Source organism: Schistocerca cancellata, chromosome 4 (genome assembly GCF_023864275.1).
Source record: "Schistocerca cancellata isolate TAMUIC-IGC-003103 chromosome 4, iqSchCanc2.1, whole genome shotgun sequence".
NCBI classification, from domain to species: domain Eukaryota; kingdom Metazoa; phylum Arthropoda; class Insecta; order Orthoptera; family Acrididae; genus Schistocerca; species Schistocerca cancellata.
In genome coordinates this window covers 338,886,422-338,904,559 of record NC_064629.1, presented here as the reverse complement: position 1 = coordinate 338,904,559, position 18,138 = coordinate 338,886,422, and the positions used below count along the sequence as shown (strand labels likewise).

General features: G+C 41.3%; 1 protein-coding gene across 2 annotated transcripts in view; it reads right to left on the bottom strand.

Moving 5' to 3' along the window:
- LOC126183629 (protein inturned) overlaps positions 1 to 18,138 on the bottom strand; it is a 287,053-nt gene that overhangs the window by 156,270 nt on the left and 112,645 nt on the right. For both annotated transcript variants that reach the window (XM_049925752.1, XM_049925751.1), the window contains exon 10: positions 14,583 to 14,781. In XM_049925752.1, coding sequence (XP_049781709.1) covers positions 14,583 to 14,781 — 199 coding nt within the window. The remainder of the gene's footprint in view (positions 1 to 14,582; positions 14,782 to 18,138) is intronic.

Sequence of the window (18,138 nt, the reverse complement as noted above, 5' to 3'; positions counted from 1 at the left end):
GCTCACAGTCAAACAAACTTTTTATTTGGAAGTGTTAAGAAGATTGTGCAACAGTGTTCATCACAAAAGACCCGATTTATGGCAGACAGGGGACCAGTTCTTCCACCATGAGAACACATCTCCACACACAGCCATCTCTGTTAGGCAGTTTTTGACAAAAAAGGCATGGTTCCACTGCCCCACACATCTTACTCACCTGACTTGGCTCCATGCAACTTTTACTTATTTACACACATGAAAAGGGTCACAAAAGGGCACTGATTTGACAAAATTGATGAAGTCAATGAAAAAACAAGGGAGTAGCAGTTAGCCATTTCTAAACACGACTACAAAAAATGTTTCAAACAGTGGAAGCGCCAATGTGACAAATGTTTTAGTTGTAATGGAGAGTATTTTGAAGGGCATAAGGTTGTTCTGTAAACAATTTGAAAATATACAGCTTTTAAAAAAGAATTCCTGTTTTTTGTACCCCTCGTAATGAGAAGGTACTGAATCACATTGGGGAGAAAAGAAATGTATGGAAAAGTTGACTAAAAGAAGGGATAAGTCAATATGACACATCTGGAAGCATCAAAGAATCATGGATTTGGTAATGGGAGAAAGTGTTGGGGGTAAAAACTGTAGCAGGAAACCAAAGCTTGACTACAGTAATGAGGTTCAAATGGATTGTAGGCTGAAACTATTATGCAGAGATGAAGAATCTTGCACAGGATAGACTAGCATGGTGGACTCCAACAAACCAGTCTCTGGCTTAAGACGACGACGACAACCTAGTCAAAATTTACTGTTCATTGAGTATTGTCAATACTGTGGCGAGCAAAATGTAATGAAGACTTGATCCATTCATTTAAGACAAATTGCTGATAGGTAAACTTACAGTTACAGAGCCATGATTTAAAATTTGTCTGCATCTAAAAAGAAAAATATTTTATAGTGAGAGGACACTCAAAGTTTTTAAAGGGTGTGGATCAGTGATAAAAACTTGTTGCTGCTAACATGATTAGTTGTGGCACTGTGCAAATTACTATGTGCAATGTATCAGGTGGCAGCATCTCACTGGTGTGAAGGCAGGGAAACACAGTGTAGGGCAAAGCAAAAGGAGCCCACACAAGCAACAAAGAGAGGCTAGCTGGCTGGCAGAACAGAAGCTATCCATGTGGACAGTGTGACATCATATACTCGACTAGGAGCACTGGGTCACTACCTTTACAAGCGAGAATAATACACAATTTTATTATGTACTACTACCTAATTGTACAATCAATCAAAATTAGCCAGAATGCTATTTTATAATAGAATCTCCAAAAAGTCATTATCATTTTGCACTTAGATTACATAACCTAACAAACATTACATTTGATGAAAAAGAGTAGTTATTACAAAAAGGTTTATCCTACAATTTGCAAACAACATGCTCTCTGGAGACAAACAGATAGCATAATAGCTCATATGGTGGCCTCTTTGGATGGTACTCGAGTATCTACTGCAGAGTGCACTGAAGTTGTGGTCAAAATTAGCCAGCTTATCTCTACACATGAAAAGGAGGGAAAACCAAAAGCAGAGAAGGAAAACTCAGACTGTGTCACTATAAGATCAATTAATAGTAAGTTATCAGAGAGTCAAGCACTCATAGTTCAGGCTGACAAGAGCAAGACAGCGGTATCAGAGGCAGACTACAGAAGTAAATTTGAAAATTTTTTGAGCAGAATAATATATCGAAAAATAGATATGATTTAATTGCAAAATATGTGGCAAATCTGAAAAAGGTTTTTAGTAAATTGGAAATGATTCCTAATAAAATTCAAAAGAAATGGAGTTTACCGATGCACCCAGCTGTGCCAAAATTATGTGGCACTATAAAGTTTCACAAACTAGGTAAACCATTATTGATGAATGCTAGAGGGGGCACAGGTTATGAAGTAGAAAAGCTGCTGGTTGAGTATTTGAATAAGCATTTCCAGCATCCTACCAATTTCAGCATAAAAAATAGGTATCAGCTTATAAACGGTGTGTTCATAGCAACAACAACATGTATGATGACGTGATTTCATGACACGTATACTAATAAACATATTGTTCAGGTGCAAAGTATTATCACAGAGAATCTGTATACCTTTATGGAGAGACCATCTAAGGGAGGGGGCTTCATTAAAAATTGTTTTATCTTTCCACTCTTTTAAATTTGTGGATGATTTTTATTCACAACAAGAAGACTTAGCCATGGGCTGGCCTCACCACTTGTCTATTGCATAGTAAATATTTAATGATGAACTTTAAGAAAAAATTTATGACAAAATTCCCTCAACGTGTTAGAAGACAAATTTTATGGAATAGATATGTTGATGACACATGGTGGTAATAATGTTGAAAGTGAACAGTTTCTCTGGGATTTAAATAGATTGAACCAACAGATCCAGTTTATTGGCCAGTGCACTGACAATGACACTTTACAATTTTTTGACCTCCACAAGCGATCATAAAATATGGAAATATAGGCTTCAATATTTACCAAAAGCCAACCACAACAGATCTTGTTACATATAGGCAGTCATGTCACCTAGTGAAATATAAATCTGCCACATACAGAGCCATGTACATGAAGTGCCCCTTACTAGCAAAGCTCAAATGGTCGAATATGAGGTTATACAGTATATAGTGTATCAAAGGAGTTACAGTCCAGAATTTGTTAATGCAGATAACAGAAGTATATTCAAAAAGAAAAATCTTCCTTCCCATAGTGGATTACAGACAGAATTTTTTTTTTTTTTTTTTAGAATACTGTACCTGGGTGCAGTAACCAAAAAAATTAAGATATATATGAGACCTAAAAACATCATTCCAGTATATTTTACTTTTTTCTATCTAGGTAGAAAACTCAGGCACAAGGAAAAAGCTGTGGTAAATAAATATAATGAAGTGGGTGTATACTGTGTTACATGCAATGATTGCCCTAAGAAACATATAGGGCAAACCGGTAGGTCATTTCAAATATGATTTCAGGAACATCTTAACTTAAATAATCCCCAATTTGCATTAACAACACACTTGTGCAAAGATGGGCACAACATCATGAGCCCTTCAAAAAATTTAAAAATACTTCATAAAAAGAAAAAAAAAACACATTTTGAATATATTTCAGGAAGCAGAAATTTTTAGAGGTAAAAAAAAAAGAAAATGCACAGCTCATGTTGAATAACCAATTACAATTAAAGCACCATAGAATTCTGGATAATTTTCACTGTTTGTACATTTAGGTTCTAATACATAATACAATTCTGTATCATTCTTGCTTGTAAAGGTACCGTATTTACCCGAATCTAAGCCGCACCTGAAAAATGAGACTCGAAACAAAGGAAAAAAAGATTTCCCGAATCTAAGCCGCACCTGAAATTTGAGACTCGAAATTCAAGGGGAGAGAAAAGTTTTAGGCCGCACCTCCAAATCGAAACAAAGTTGGCCCATTGTAATATGAGACACAATTTAGGTCGAATGAATGACGATACAGCTACAGTACTTTGGTTCGAGTCGTAAGCTTTACCAGGTAGCCATTGCTATGCGTTAGGCGCTCCGTCCGTATTTATACGGGTACCCTTCCTTTTTCACGTGCTTCGTCTGGTTTGAATCGATTGCTTATTTTGTTTGATCTGAAAAGTGCCGTTTTCTCTGTTATAGGTGTTTACGTCACTCTAAGCTGAAAATGCATCACTGCACTGTGTCATGCATTGTTTGTCGCATTCTGGTTGTTTACGGCCTGTCGCCGTTCGCGGCATGGCTTGCTTTTGTGCGCGCTACCGCCGCTTACAACTAAAAAGAGGAGAATCGTCTCATTAGCGAAGCAATATCAAGAGACTGCTATTTGTTGTTACTTACACTGCTGCTTTCTTTGAGAATGATCAACAAGAACCAAATAATAGGCTGCGTATGATGAACATGTTCTGAACGAGAGTTAGGCGAAAATTTTTCTCCGTTTGAAAATCTTTGCGGCCGCTTCTTTAGTACATCAAATTCTGCACAGAAATTAGAGTCATCTTAGATTTAAAAATCTAGTCAGTTGCTGTGGTTCATTTCTGACTGTATCACTATTAGGCTAAGAATAATACGAATATAAACATGACACGATAAGTGTATTCTTCCGCGTTTGCTGTTGTCTCCCTCTAGTTTCGTAGTTTATTAGGCAGACAGGATTTAAATGAGATAGCAACAAACACGGAAGAACACATGGCAAAATGTTTATATTCATATTATTCTTATTGTGAATGGTGAAGAGAATACTGCTTGTGATTCACATTTCATCAGGTTACTATTAGCAACCATCTCTTCTCACAGGTAGGAAAAAATTCTGAACGTAGAGTTGGCCATATTGAAAAACATCCCAAACAGTCTTGCCAGTCGGATTTTCGTAGTACATTGAAATTCTAATACATTTGAAGATGAACAATACGGAATTTGTATTTACTTCGTTGGATAATGTATGAAAATGCAGTGGTCGAAACTCGGGGCGGAGAAAAAAAAGCTCGTCTTCCACGTTTTTTTTTTAATTTATTTACTGATGCAGAGGTTTTGGCGCCAGTATTTATCTTTGTGCCTACAAAGCATGTCTGTGTAGCGCTACATATATATATGATGGCAGAAGTTAGTTGTGGCGGCACCTACCAACATTTTTCAGAACTTCCGCTTGCTTTGCACTCGATTCTAAGCCGCAGGCGGTTTTTTGGATTACAAAAACCGGAAAAAAAGTGCGGCTTAGATTCGAGTAAATACGGTAGCGGCCCAGTGCTCCTAGTCATGGGTGTATGATGTACACTGTCCACATCGATAGCTTTTGTTCTGCCAGCCAGCTAGTCTTTCTCTGTAATTCATTCAGGCTACTTTTACTTTGCCCAACACTGGGTTGCATCGCTGTCACACCGGTAAGACAATGCCGCACGATACATTCCACACAGTAATTTTCACAGTGCTGCGACTAATTGTGATAGCAGCGACAATTTTTTATCACCAACCTGGCCGCTTTAAATTTTTTTTTTTTTCTTTTGTGATGTAGGCAAGTTTTAAAACATGGCTCTGTAACTGCAAGTTTCACCTATCAGCAGTTTGTCCTAAACAAATGGAGCACATCTTCATTACCTTTTGCTTGCCACAGCATCAACAGTATTCACAGAATAATAAATTTTGATTAGGAACAATGGGTATGCCTACAATCTTTTAACGCATGGTGACACTGTTTTTTGCTTTTCACAATGTAGGCTACACAAAAGCAGTTGTGTTTTAATACACAACAATTTTACCAGTTGTTGGTGGAATTCTTCCTAACATCCTACCCTTCATTTTGATTAAAAGCCTAACAGCACAATTTGCGTTTGTTAAAATGATAACAATGGTGTCTAGCCATTGTGTGACACCCTTGGTTTTAATTAAAAGCCTAACAGCACAGTTTGGATTTCTTGTGTTTTTAAAGCGTCTATCAATGCTCAATCTAACGTACATATTTTTCCTATCTCATGTCCAGAAGAGCTCCTGGCGAAGTTATCAGAGGGACAGTTGTATTCTAAGACAGAATTTGCTGACTCTTGCCTGTTACTACCCTTAGAAGAAGAATGAGTGCCTTTTATGAAAATAAATATGCCTTTCAGGTTATGTCAGCATCTATGTCTACATCAACATGACCAGTCTGCAGTCCACATGTAAGTGTTTGGCAGAAGGTTCACAGAATCACTTTGAAGTTGTTTCTACTTCACTCTTGAATAGACTGTGGAAAAATGAATACCTAACTCATTCTGTGCAAGCTCCGATTTCTCTTATTTTATTATGACAATTTTTCCTTCCTAGGTAGGTGGGAGCCAACAAAATATTTTTGCAATCAGAGGAGAAAGTTAGTGATTGAAATTTTGAGAAAAGTTCTCATTGAAACAAAAGCAAAGGCATTTATTTTAATGATTAGCACCCCAACCCATGTATTGTATCTGTGACACTCTCCCCCTATTTCACAATAATACAAAACAAGCCGCCCTTCCTTGAACTTTTTCAATGTCTTCCAACAATCCTATCAGGTGAGGAACCCATACCATGCAGCAATACTACAGAAGAGGACATACAAACATAGTGTAGGCAGTATCCTTAGTAGATATGTTGCATTATCTTAGTGTTCTGTTAACCCTCAAGCGGGTACGTCATTTTTCATAACATGAGTGGGCGCGCAGCTCACTTTGCAAACATAAAAAAAAAAGGTTTCCTTATGTTACTAAGGTAAGTCAAGTATGGTCAAAATAACAGTTTAATCTTGGTTCATTTAAACAGGGAGAAAATAAACTTACATAATAAGAGATAAACTACTGTTTTATTAAAAAATAATGAAATAAATTTTCACTATGACTCTCTGTTGCCAAGGACAGGTGTTAAAGAGACAGAAATGACACATTCGAAGCATTAAGCACTGCAGTTGCATCACATCTCAGTCAGCTGCTAATTCAGTCACAAAGTATCTTGTAGACAACTGTCTCAATGTGGGATTACATTGCTAGTTCGTGACTGGGGTCACTTTTTTTTTTTAACTGACCATAAATTTTTCTCGCCAAGCTCTCTTTGCATTTTATATTACTGCTGCTCCCTTGGATGTATGACAACGCCATTTATCACTGTGTTACCTGAAGCAATACTGAAGGAATAGGTATAGGTTTGACGTTGTGAAACACAACTGGAACCGCACAAAATCATTTTGTTTTTGGCTGGCACACTTTATACACAGGCACGCCTGCTCCTGTGTGCCTTCCCCTACAACATATTTCACATGATGGTTCCAATTTAAGTTGTTTGCAATTATAATCCCTAGGTATTTAGTTAAATTGACAATCTTTAAATCAGTGTGATTTATTGCATAACTGAAATTTAATGGTTGTTTTTAGTATTCATGTGGAGGACTTCACAAATAATTCACAGGATCCAAAATGAATTTTCACTTCAGAAACTTCCTGACAGATTAAAACTATGTCATGGTCTGGGACTCTAAGATAGGTCCTCGTGCTTTGTGGGCAATGCTCTTACTGACTGAACTATTCAAATACAACTCAGGAGCCACTGTCAGAGTTTCAATTCCCCCAGGACATATCTGCTACTTTCAACACTTCATACACACTCGTCTGCATACCTTGTTGGAGTAGAACTCATGGAAGAAAGGATATTGTGAAGAAATGGTATGAAGAAGAGATTCTGTGATGTTCAGAAAGTAGGAGAGACTTAATGGCAGAACTTAAGCTGTGAGAGCAGGCCAGGAGACATGTCTGGATTGCTCAGTCAGTAAGAGAATTGCTCACAAAACATAGGATTCCACATTCAAGTCCAGGTCCAATGCACAGTTATAATCTATCATGATGTTTCATCTGTAGTTGCCATTTTTACAGACTATTTATTTCAAATACATCACTGACTGAGCCAATGTATTGATATTACTGAGTATCTGATTCGCGTACAATTATTAAGTCAGAATAACTTACTTCCTAAATTAAACATTAAAGAACTAGCTTTGTAAATAGAATACAACCAAGCACAAATAGGGATAATGAGTGTGTACAACAGAAGAACTGGTGCATTCATTGGGCCTTCAGTAAGTTTAGGTATTAACAGCCAGTGCACACTGCCAATGGGTCACAAATTTGATTTTCTCAAAGAATGTGGGCCAATGCATCACACATGTAAAATGTTTGTAGTTCCTATATGAGTAAAAATTAAGATGGTTGTGTGAAAGATGCAGGTTATATGGCTGTAATCTGCCTCTTTATGTTCATTGTGGTTTTGTGTCAAAAATCGCAGTTGGGATGCACAACACAGGTATTACAAAACTATAGGTGATCCTATTAAATAATTATGAAATAATGTGCTTAGGAAATATTAGTACAAAATCTGTGATGAGTTCATTCAGAATGATCACAGATTATCTCTTGACTCAAAAATATCTTTTACTTGACTGACCAGAAGTGTCACTACTTCTTACTCCCTGGTGAGTAAAATATCTACAGCAGATGATAAAATGCTGGTATACAACATAACTGCAAGAAACAGAAAGACTGATTCCAGCTGAACTTCATCAACTTTTTTTGAAATATCTGCAACTATTTTCACCATCTATTGAATTATTCTAAAGAAAAAACTGACTGCACAAGATGAAGGGGCCATGTATTTATCAATTTCCAATACTCACACTAACAAAAATTTCAGTAGAAGGGTCACGTTGCATGTTGCTCTATTTTGCAAAGCCAATAGTACAGAAAAACTAGTCTGTCTAAAAGATACATCATATTGTAAAGATGCCAAAAATTGCATTCTCTACATATCCATAGATTTTACATGTCATTAAATTGTGCTAGGTAATTTGACCAATGCTAATGCCAAAAAATGAATAATCCTAACTATAGCATTTTTCAATGGAAATATTACAAACTTAAAAAATTGAAGTCTTGTAAAGATGTTGATGAGAAACAATGTGTGCAGACTAAAATTTGGTAACGTGAAAGTTACCTTAATGACATAATATGAAGAGCACAGTTAAGATATCTTCTGTGGTTGGTAATTGTTTGTTAAATTGACTAATCCACCATATATGGTTAAGCATGTTAATGGTGTCTTAACTGAACTAAGAAATGGCTGAAGGAAAGCACTGCAATGCACAGCGTCAAATGATTGCCAGAAATTATTTGAGAAGCTATGTTGATAGAAATACAATTAAGAGTCACCACTGCGTTTACTATGCTTTATGTCACCAAAACTCAATCGATTTCTTCATTCCTGATTTTATGAATTAATTTTATCATTACTGTTTAAAAAATACTGTGAAGTTAAAATTAAATAGTTTAAATAAGGATTTACAAAGATCTTGATAATCAGTGTTATTCTTGTCTACGGAAGTTTCATCCCAAACTAATCTTCAGTACTGACGATTACAAACATAATTTTTGCAAATTCTTATAATACACAAGATATGATACATCTTAAAAAGGCAAAATCCAAAAAAAGAGAAAAGTTTTGTCCCCAAAAAATGTTTAAGGCTGTGACGAGGATGTACCTTGCAATCTCAGTGTTGCTGCATTATTTTGAAAAAAATACTTGAAAATAAATGACAGATTGCTCTGGAGTTAACCCACACAGAAACGTGCTGCTCCTGGCACAAAGACATTGCAGTAGCCCATCTTGAAGAAGAATGGCACTGCCTGACAATTTGTTTCTACAATGACATTATCACAAGTACCCACAAGTAACTGTATAAGCTTGTTTTTAACAGTTTACCTTTTTTCACTAAAAATATACACACCCATTGATGATGCTTATGAAAATTATGAAGACAAATCTTGTGCCAACAAATGAAAAATTAAGTTGCTACTTACAGATGATTCTCTTAACTTTATCATTGTATTTTGAATACAAGAAAAGATACTGTTGTGACAGTGCCACGACATTTAACAGTGACGCCACGACAGTACGCGTTAACGGCGATAGAGGCACTCCGCAACTCGGCTGAGCACGGGAGCGCCACCTAGCTACAAACGGCGCCAGCCACATGTCACGGCACGGTAGTCGAATGAGAGATACTGAGTTGTTATCATGTAACCAGCTATTGTTTCTAAGTGTGTGTGTTTGAATATCCACGCAATTATTGGTATTTAAGGTTATAACACTTTCTGGCGACGAGGTCGGATATTTTCACTGCGTAGTGGATTTGTGTGTTCGTAACAGGGCAGACATGGAACAGCTGATGCAAGTGCTCATTGAACAACAAACACAGCTGATGGCTGCTATTCTGGCACAACAAACAAAGCTGACGGCTGCTATTCAGGCGTTGTCGATGTCGCTTACTCATCGTCTGTCTTCCACTTCTCCGCCTCCATTCCCTCCTTACGACGAGGCCGCTGAAGACTGGGAGGATTATGAGAAGCGTTTGCGGCAACACTTCTTGGCTTTCGGCATTGTTGACACTCCTATGTGTAAGTCGTTATTTCTATCTTGGATTTCCCCACGGATCTATCAGCTGCTATCTCAGTTAGCCCCTCTATGGGAACCTGCCTCTCTGTCCTTCCAAGAAATGTGTGACTTATTGTCTAACTAATACCGCAAAGACACCCACATCGTTGCCTTGCTGCCTGCGTGGCGTTCTACCGGTGTCGTAAACAGGCCCATCAATCTTACCGGGCTTGGGCGGCGAAACTACACGGTCTGAGTAGGAAATGTCAGTTTGTCACGGACACTCATCATGAGTCTTATGCTGATTCAATGGTTAGGGATGCTATTCTACGGCTTGCTCCTGATAAAGAAGTTTGGCAACGTGCCCTACAACTGCCAAACCCGTCGTCGTCGGAAGTTCCAAGCGTCACTCAATCCTTTGAAGTGTCTCACGCTGCTGGCGCGCAAATAGACGCGTGGTGTGATGTAGGCGCTGTACAGTCAACTTTCGACACGGACAATTTGCCTGTTTCACAGGAGAACGAAGATGTGGCGGTGGTTCACTCACGTAAACAACCTCGCGTTGGGCCGCAACGCTTGCAGCGACAACAGCAACCACAGAAGCAGGTTCGTTCCGCACTTCCTTCTTGTCCACTTTGTTTCGTACAGCATGACAGGGCCGCGTGTCCTTAACATCGGGCCACATGTATTTCATGTAGGAAAAAAGGCCACATTGCTTCTGTGTGTCAGTCCCCTAAAGTTCCTGTCGACGAGGACGAGGCATCGGACATGGATGTTAACTGTGTGCTTTCTCAAACAAATAAGTTGTTTGTTACTGTTCGTGTTCTGGATACAGACATTCGCATGCAAGTGGACCCTGGTTCTGCAGTAACTCTCATTAATTCGCGCATGTATTTGGAGTTGGGCTCCCCTCCCTTGTCTCCAGTTACGTGAAATCTGAGAACTTATAATAAACAGAAAATTCCTATCATTGGCCAGTTTGATGCTTCCACTGCCTACAAGTCTGTTGTTAGGCCCCTCACGTTTTATGTGGTGGATCATGCGGGCACTGAAAACCTGTTCAGTTTTGATGCTTTCCAGTTGTTCGGGTTCTCCGTTGATGATGATGTGCACCTCATATCTGAGGATATTCCATATCAACAGCTGGATGGACTGTGTTCTGAATTTTCGTCCGTGTTCTCTGCTGGTCTGGGTCGTGCCAAGGATTTTGAAGCCCACATTACTCTTAAACCTACAGCTCACCCTAAGTTTTTCCGGGCATGCCCTATTCCGGTGGCGTTGCATGCACCTGTCAAGGCTGAGATAGACAGGTTAACAGCTCAGGGGTTCTCCTTCCTGTTACCTCCAGCGAATGGGCATCGCTAATCGTGGTGGTTTCTAAACCAAACGAGAGTCTGCACCTGTGTGGTGATTTTAAAGCCACCGTCAACACTCAGAGCCTCATTGACATTTATCCTCTCCCCCGTCCTGAGGAGTTATTTACCAAGCTTGCTGGGGGCCAGTTCTTTTCCTAACTTGACTTATCGGAGGCATACCATCAGTTGTTGTTGGACGCTTCTTCCAAGGAATTTCTTGTCATCAACACTCCTTGTGGGTTGTATCAGTACTAGCAGTTACCATTTGGCGTCGCTAGAATGCTGGCTATTTTTCAGTGGTTTTTGGAACAGCTCACGGCTTCCATTCCCGGCTGCATAAACTATCTGGATGACATTGTTGTCGCGGGGGCCTCCACTGAGGAGCACCTTCACAATTTGCGTTCACTGTTTCGGGTTTTGCATTCGGCTGGGTTGAAGTGCAATCTGGACAAGTCACAGTTCTTCCAACCCTCCATTGTGTATCTTGGTTTCCACTTGTCCCGTGAGGGTATACGTCCTCTACGTCAGCACGTTGCGGCCATTAACGCTCTACCCCGGCCGTCTACAGTCAAAGAACTTCAGGCATTTCCAGACAAGATTGCTCATTATCACAAATTCATTCCATCCGCGGCGGCAGTACCTCAGCCTCTGCATCAGCTGTTACACAAAAACGTCTCTTTCTGTTGGTCCAGCGAGTGTGAGCAGGCTTTTGTCCACCTGAAGGCTCATTTGCAGTCGTTACCTTGTCTTGCCACATTCCGTCCGGGTCAGCACTTGGTTATGGCGACTGACGCATCACAGTATGGCCTAGGGGCTGTTCCCGCTCATCGGTATGAGGATGGGTCGGAACGACCCATCGCCTATGCTTCCAAGACCCTCAACGATGCGCAACGGCGTTACTACCAAATCGAAAAGGAGGCGCTCGCTTCATTTATGCTCTAAAAAAGTTCAGCGCTTTTTTGTATGCTTCTAAGTTTCATCTCATCACCGTCCACAAGCCGCTGGTCTCTCTGTTCAGCCCATCGGCGTCGCTTCTGGATAAGGCAGCTCACCGCCTGCAACGATGGGCCTTATACTTGTCTCATTTTCACTATGAGATTCACTATCGCCACACGGCCCAGCACGCCAACGCTGACGCATTGTCGCGATTGCCGATGGGCCCCGACCCGGTTTTCGATCATGATGAACTACTCTGTTTCCATATTGATGAGGAAGAAAGTCGTGCGGTCGAGGGTTTTTCACTTACAGGTTTGCAGGTCACGGCGGCTACTGCGCGGGACCCAGTCCTGTGTCAGGTGATCGGTTTTGTTCAACGGGGTTCGCCGGACAGGACCAAAGGCCGGGCATCGGATCCCCTAAACAACTACCATGCCTTGCGCTTTCGTCTGTCTGTCTTCTGGCCCCGGATGGCGCATCTCCACGGGTCGTGGTGCCAGCCTCTCTTCGCAAAGATGTTCTCAAACTGTTGCATGAAGGCCATTGGGGGATTTCTCGGACTAAGTCCCTGGCCCGCAGGCACGTTTATTGGCCTGGTATTGATTCGGACATCACCCACATGGTCGCTGCGTGTGGTCAGTGTGCTCAACAACTGGCTGCACCTCGTACAATGCCCTCTCCGTGGCCCGATCCGGCGCAGCCATGGGAACGGGTGCACGCTGACTTTGCCGGCCCCTTACTCGGTACTTATTGGCTACTGTTGATTGACGCCTTCTCGAAGTTTCCGTTTGTTGTTCGATGTCCGTCGCCAACCACTGCGGTGACGACGCTGGCTTTGTCCAAAATCTTTGCGCTAGAAGGTCTTCCATCCACGATCATCACGGACAATGGCCCTCAGTTCTCTTCGCAGGCCTTCCGTGATTTTTGTACTGGACAAGGGATTCATCATGTTACAGCACCGCCCTTCCATCCGCAATCGAATGGGGAGGTCAAGCGCCTTTACCGCACTTTCAAAAGTCAGATGAAAAAATTCCTTAGTGATTTTTCCACAGATAACGCTCTGCTGCAATTTCTGAGTTCTTATCGCTTCACGCCTCTGGGTGATTGCAGCCCTCCTGAACTCTTGCATGGCCGCCAACCGCACACTCTACTGCACCTGATTCACCCTGTCAGGCCTTGTGCCGTGTCCCCTAGTGCGGGCAAATACTCGTTGGGCGCCGACGTGTGGGCACGAGGGTATGGATCTCGCCCTAAATGGATTCCAGGGGTGGTCAAGGCTCTTCGCGGCTGCCGGCTTTGTGAAATACGTACGGACGACGGCATGGTTGTTCGCCATTACGACCAGATGCGCCCACGAGTGGTGGCCACGCCGGTGCCACCGCCCCTTCCTTCACCTCCACCAGCCCGAGAAGCCCGTCCTGTCGCTGCTGCCGATCTACTGTACGTGTTGATGCAGCTGCCGTCGCTACCGTTTCCGAGTACGCCGGAACCGGCCCCAGTCGCGATGCCGCCTTCTCCGGGACCCATCTCGCTGGAGCACACCCCCAGGTCCACGTCACCTATGGATGCTGCTCCGGAGTTTTCACCCATCATCTCGTCCAGGAGGCACGTCCCATGCACGAGCTTCCGTCCTGGACATTTTCGGCCATACTCTCATGTCTCTCCGTGGGATCTTCTCGGGACCTCACAAGAGGCCATGGATGTCTCCGCACTGTCCATGTCTCCAAGGAAGTGAGTGCTTTTTTTTCAAGGGGGGAAAAGTGTTGTGACAGTGCCACGACATTTAATAGTGCCGCCACAACAGTACGCGCAAACGGCGATAGAGGCGCTCCGCAACTTGACTGAGCGCGGGAGCGCCACCTAGCTACGAACGGCGCCGGCCGCATGTCACGGCACAGCAGTCGAATGAGAGATACTCAGTTGTTATCACGTAACCAGCTATTGTTTCTAAGTGTGTTTGAATATCCACACAATTATTGGTGATTAAAGGTTATAACAGATACCACCATAACTGTGTAACATTGCTGGTTCCAAGCAGAAAAAGATACCTTGGTCTACTAATGTTTGGCAGCTTACATCTCACAATCTTGACTGCAGGTTTTTATAATGGTCAATCTCCAAAAAATAGCACAATGTATACTTTAACATACCGCAGGAAAGTGAACTACTACTCACTGGCATCAGCCTACTGATACATGTTTTACACTTTTCAATCCATCTGGAAGTTATAAGCTGTAAGGTTTACAATGAATTAACAATTAACTAATCCATTTTACATGTATTTATTTAACGAGCAAACTAAAAATGCTGGCAATGAAAAGAACAATTAACACCTATTGCAATGACCTGTATATGATGAGGCACCGTCAACCAATGTGCTACAGTAAGCAGTTCTTCAAATTTTGCTGAAATCATGCATGGATTTTCATCCTGCAACATTGGGGAAGCCCTCTCAGCTGGCCACTTTCCACCGGTGAGAATGCGCATGAAGAACAGTGCGAAGAAATCATCCAAGGCCTGAAGATTAGCTTCATCTGAGAAAGCTCTGAAATATAAAATGATAACAGAACCTATGATAAAAATTAAGACAAACTTTGAAATGAAGAAAACCTTTTTTTTTTCATTAGTAGAACTGATTATATTCTTGTTAGTGACAATGCACGATGTATCTTACTTTGAAAGACATGTGACATAATGCTAACTGACACCCGACTGGTATCTGCTGGAAATTGACATACTAAATAAACCTTAATTTGTTAACAGTACCGAGCTAAGCTGCCTCTGTGTCAAAGTTTACTAACACAAAGCTATGCTGTTTGGTGCTCATCTTGGATCAAAGCAAGTTCGAATCCTGGTGGTGGAAGAAATTTTCAGTGGGGCATTTGGCCGACAGTGAGAGAAGAGAAGGCGATGTAAAGTTCCTTATTTACCAGACTTACACGATCTGTCGATCACATCTACACATTCAACTGCATCACCTCAGTATATCAGGACCACCTGGCATATTCCTGAGCTCTATATGGATGTCATGGTTACCAGAAACACATCACTCCTTATTGTCAATAAGCATGAACTGGAGTTGAAAATGCATTCAGAGACCATGGATAGTACTTCAGAAGTGGCTGCTCCACAGGCGTTTACCAGGTGCAGCATCTCATGCTATGACAGAACAGAGAACTTAACATCACACCTCGATGAGTTCGCATGCCAGAGTGAGGCTTTTGGAGCATGTAAAGCACAAATCCACCCAAAACCCCAGGTAAGGGGGTTTCACGGATTGTGGAGTGCACAGTCTATGCCAGACTGTAGGAAATGTTTTTACTATAGATTATTTCAAGACAAAGCTCTTGAGTGCAGATCATCATGAACCTGGTTAGTTCACACAGGAAAATCGTATAAACATACCACTATTTGACCATAGGACAGACTCTCATGTGGACTACACATGATGACAGAAGGGAGACGGTGAAGCCCAGTGCCAGCCCATAGCCAATTCCTCCCGAGTAGCACCAAGGGGACCATTGGACATGATGGACAGATCATGATAACCAGTTTCACATGCCCTCACTCCATGAGATGCTGTGGAGAGGTATCAAATTTAAACCAGGAAACTGTGGCACAAAGTCTGGGAAATAAGGAACTTCACATCGCCTGCTCTTTTCTCACATTGTAATAAGCCTACCTGGCATAGAGAAACATTTGAAACATTTTAAAGCAAATAAATCACCAGGTCTGGATGAAATCCCAGTTCGATTTTACAAATTGGCCCCTTACCTAGCTTGTATTTATCATGAATCTCTCACCAGCACAAAGTCCCAAGTGACTAGAAAAAAGTGCAAGTGACTCCAGTATATAACAAAGGGGAAAAAAACTGAGCCGCAAAATTACAGACCAATATCCCTAACTTCTGTTTGCTGCAGAATCCTGGAACATACTCTCAGTTCAAACATAATAAACTTTCTTGAAACTGACAAATTTATAAGCATGGTTTTAGAAAGCATTGCTTGTGCAAAACTCAGCTAGCCCTTTTCTCACATGATATATTGCAAACTATGGATGAAGGACTACAGGCAGATTACATATCCCTAGATTTCGGGAAAGCATTTGACACGATACCCCATTGCAGGCTGTTACTGAAGGCACAAGGATATGGAATAAGTTCACACATATGCGAGTGGCTTGAAGACTTCTTAAACAATAGAACCCTGTATGTTATCCTCGACGGTGAGTAATTATCAAAGACAAGGGTATTGTCAGGAGTACCCCAGGGAAGTGTGACAGGACTGCTGTTGTGCTCTATATACATAAATGATTTAGCAGACATGGTGGGTAGCAATCTGCAGTTGTTTCCTGATGATGTTATGGCATGTGGTAAGGTGTTGAAGTTGAGTGACTGTAGAAAGATACAAGAAGAAAGATACAAGACAACTTACACAAAATTCCAGTTGGTGTGATGAATGGCAGCTTAGTCCTAAATGTGGAAAAATATGGGTTAATGTGGCTGAGTAGGAAGATCAGATCTGTAATGTTTGGATACAGTATTACTAGTGTCCTGCTTGACACAGTCAAGTTGTTTAAATATCTGGGCATAATATTGCAAAGCGGTACGAGGAGGAATGAGCGTATGAGAACTGTTGTAGGGAAGGTGAATGGTCAACTTTGGTTTACTGGGAGAATTTTAGGAAAGAGTGATTCACCTGTAAAGGAGACTGCATATTGGATGCTGGAGTGACCTATTCTTGACTACTGCTAGAGTGTTTGCGATCCGTACCAGACCAGATTGAAGGAAGGCATCGGGAAAATTCAGTGGCAGGCTGCTAGATTTGTTACTGGTAGGTTCAAACAACATGTAAATGTTATGGAGATGCTTCAGGAACTCAAATGGGAATCCCTGGAGGGAAGGAATCATTCTTTTTGAGAAACATTATTGAGAAAATTTAGGGAACCGGTATTTGAAGCTGACTGCCGAATGATTCTACTGCCACCAACATACATTGCAAGTAAAGACCATGAAGACAAGATACAAGAAACTAGAGCTCATATGAAGGCATAAAGACAGTCGTTTTTCCGTCACTCTACTTACGAGTGGAGCAGGAAAGGAAATGACAAGTAGTGGCGCAGGGTACCCTCCACCACACACACTTTATGGTGGTTTGCAAATTATCGATGTACATGTAGAAACACAAGTGGCAGCCTCATATACCCAAAGAGTGATCCTGCCAGCAACAGCAATTTGTCCAATAACCATGATGCCTAATGGTGACCATGCTGCAGTTGGCAGTGGCTCCGATGTATGTGTTTTCACACTGCTCTCTCATGGTAGCTGAGTCTATGCACCTAATTTGATCTCAAGTAGATTCCTAATAGCAACCTCTGAACAGGGAATGTGTGTCATTGAGTGACTGTAGGAGGATACAGGGTGACTTAGAATTTCTATTTGGTTTGGAGAATGACAGCTTGCTCTCAATGTAGAATAATATAATTTAATGCAGATGAGTACGAAGAACAACCTGTTATGTTTGAATACAGTATTAGTAATGTGCTTAGGCATAATGCTGCAAAGTGATACATGTACATCTCTACATTGGCATCCACATGGATACTCTGCAAACCATACTTAAGTGCCTGGCAGAGGGTTCATTGAACCTCCTTCACAATAATTCTATATTATTCCACTCTCAAAAAGTGCATGGAAAAAACAAACACCTATATCTTTCCATGTGAGCTTTGATTTCCCTTATTTTATTATGAAGATTGTTTCTCCCTAAGTAGGTCAGCATCAGAAAAATATTTTCGCATTCAGAGGTGAAAGTTGGTGATTGAGATTTTGTGAGCAGATCCCATCGTAGTGGGAAATAGCTTTGTTTGAATGATATCCAGCACAAATCCTATATAATGTCCA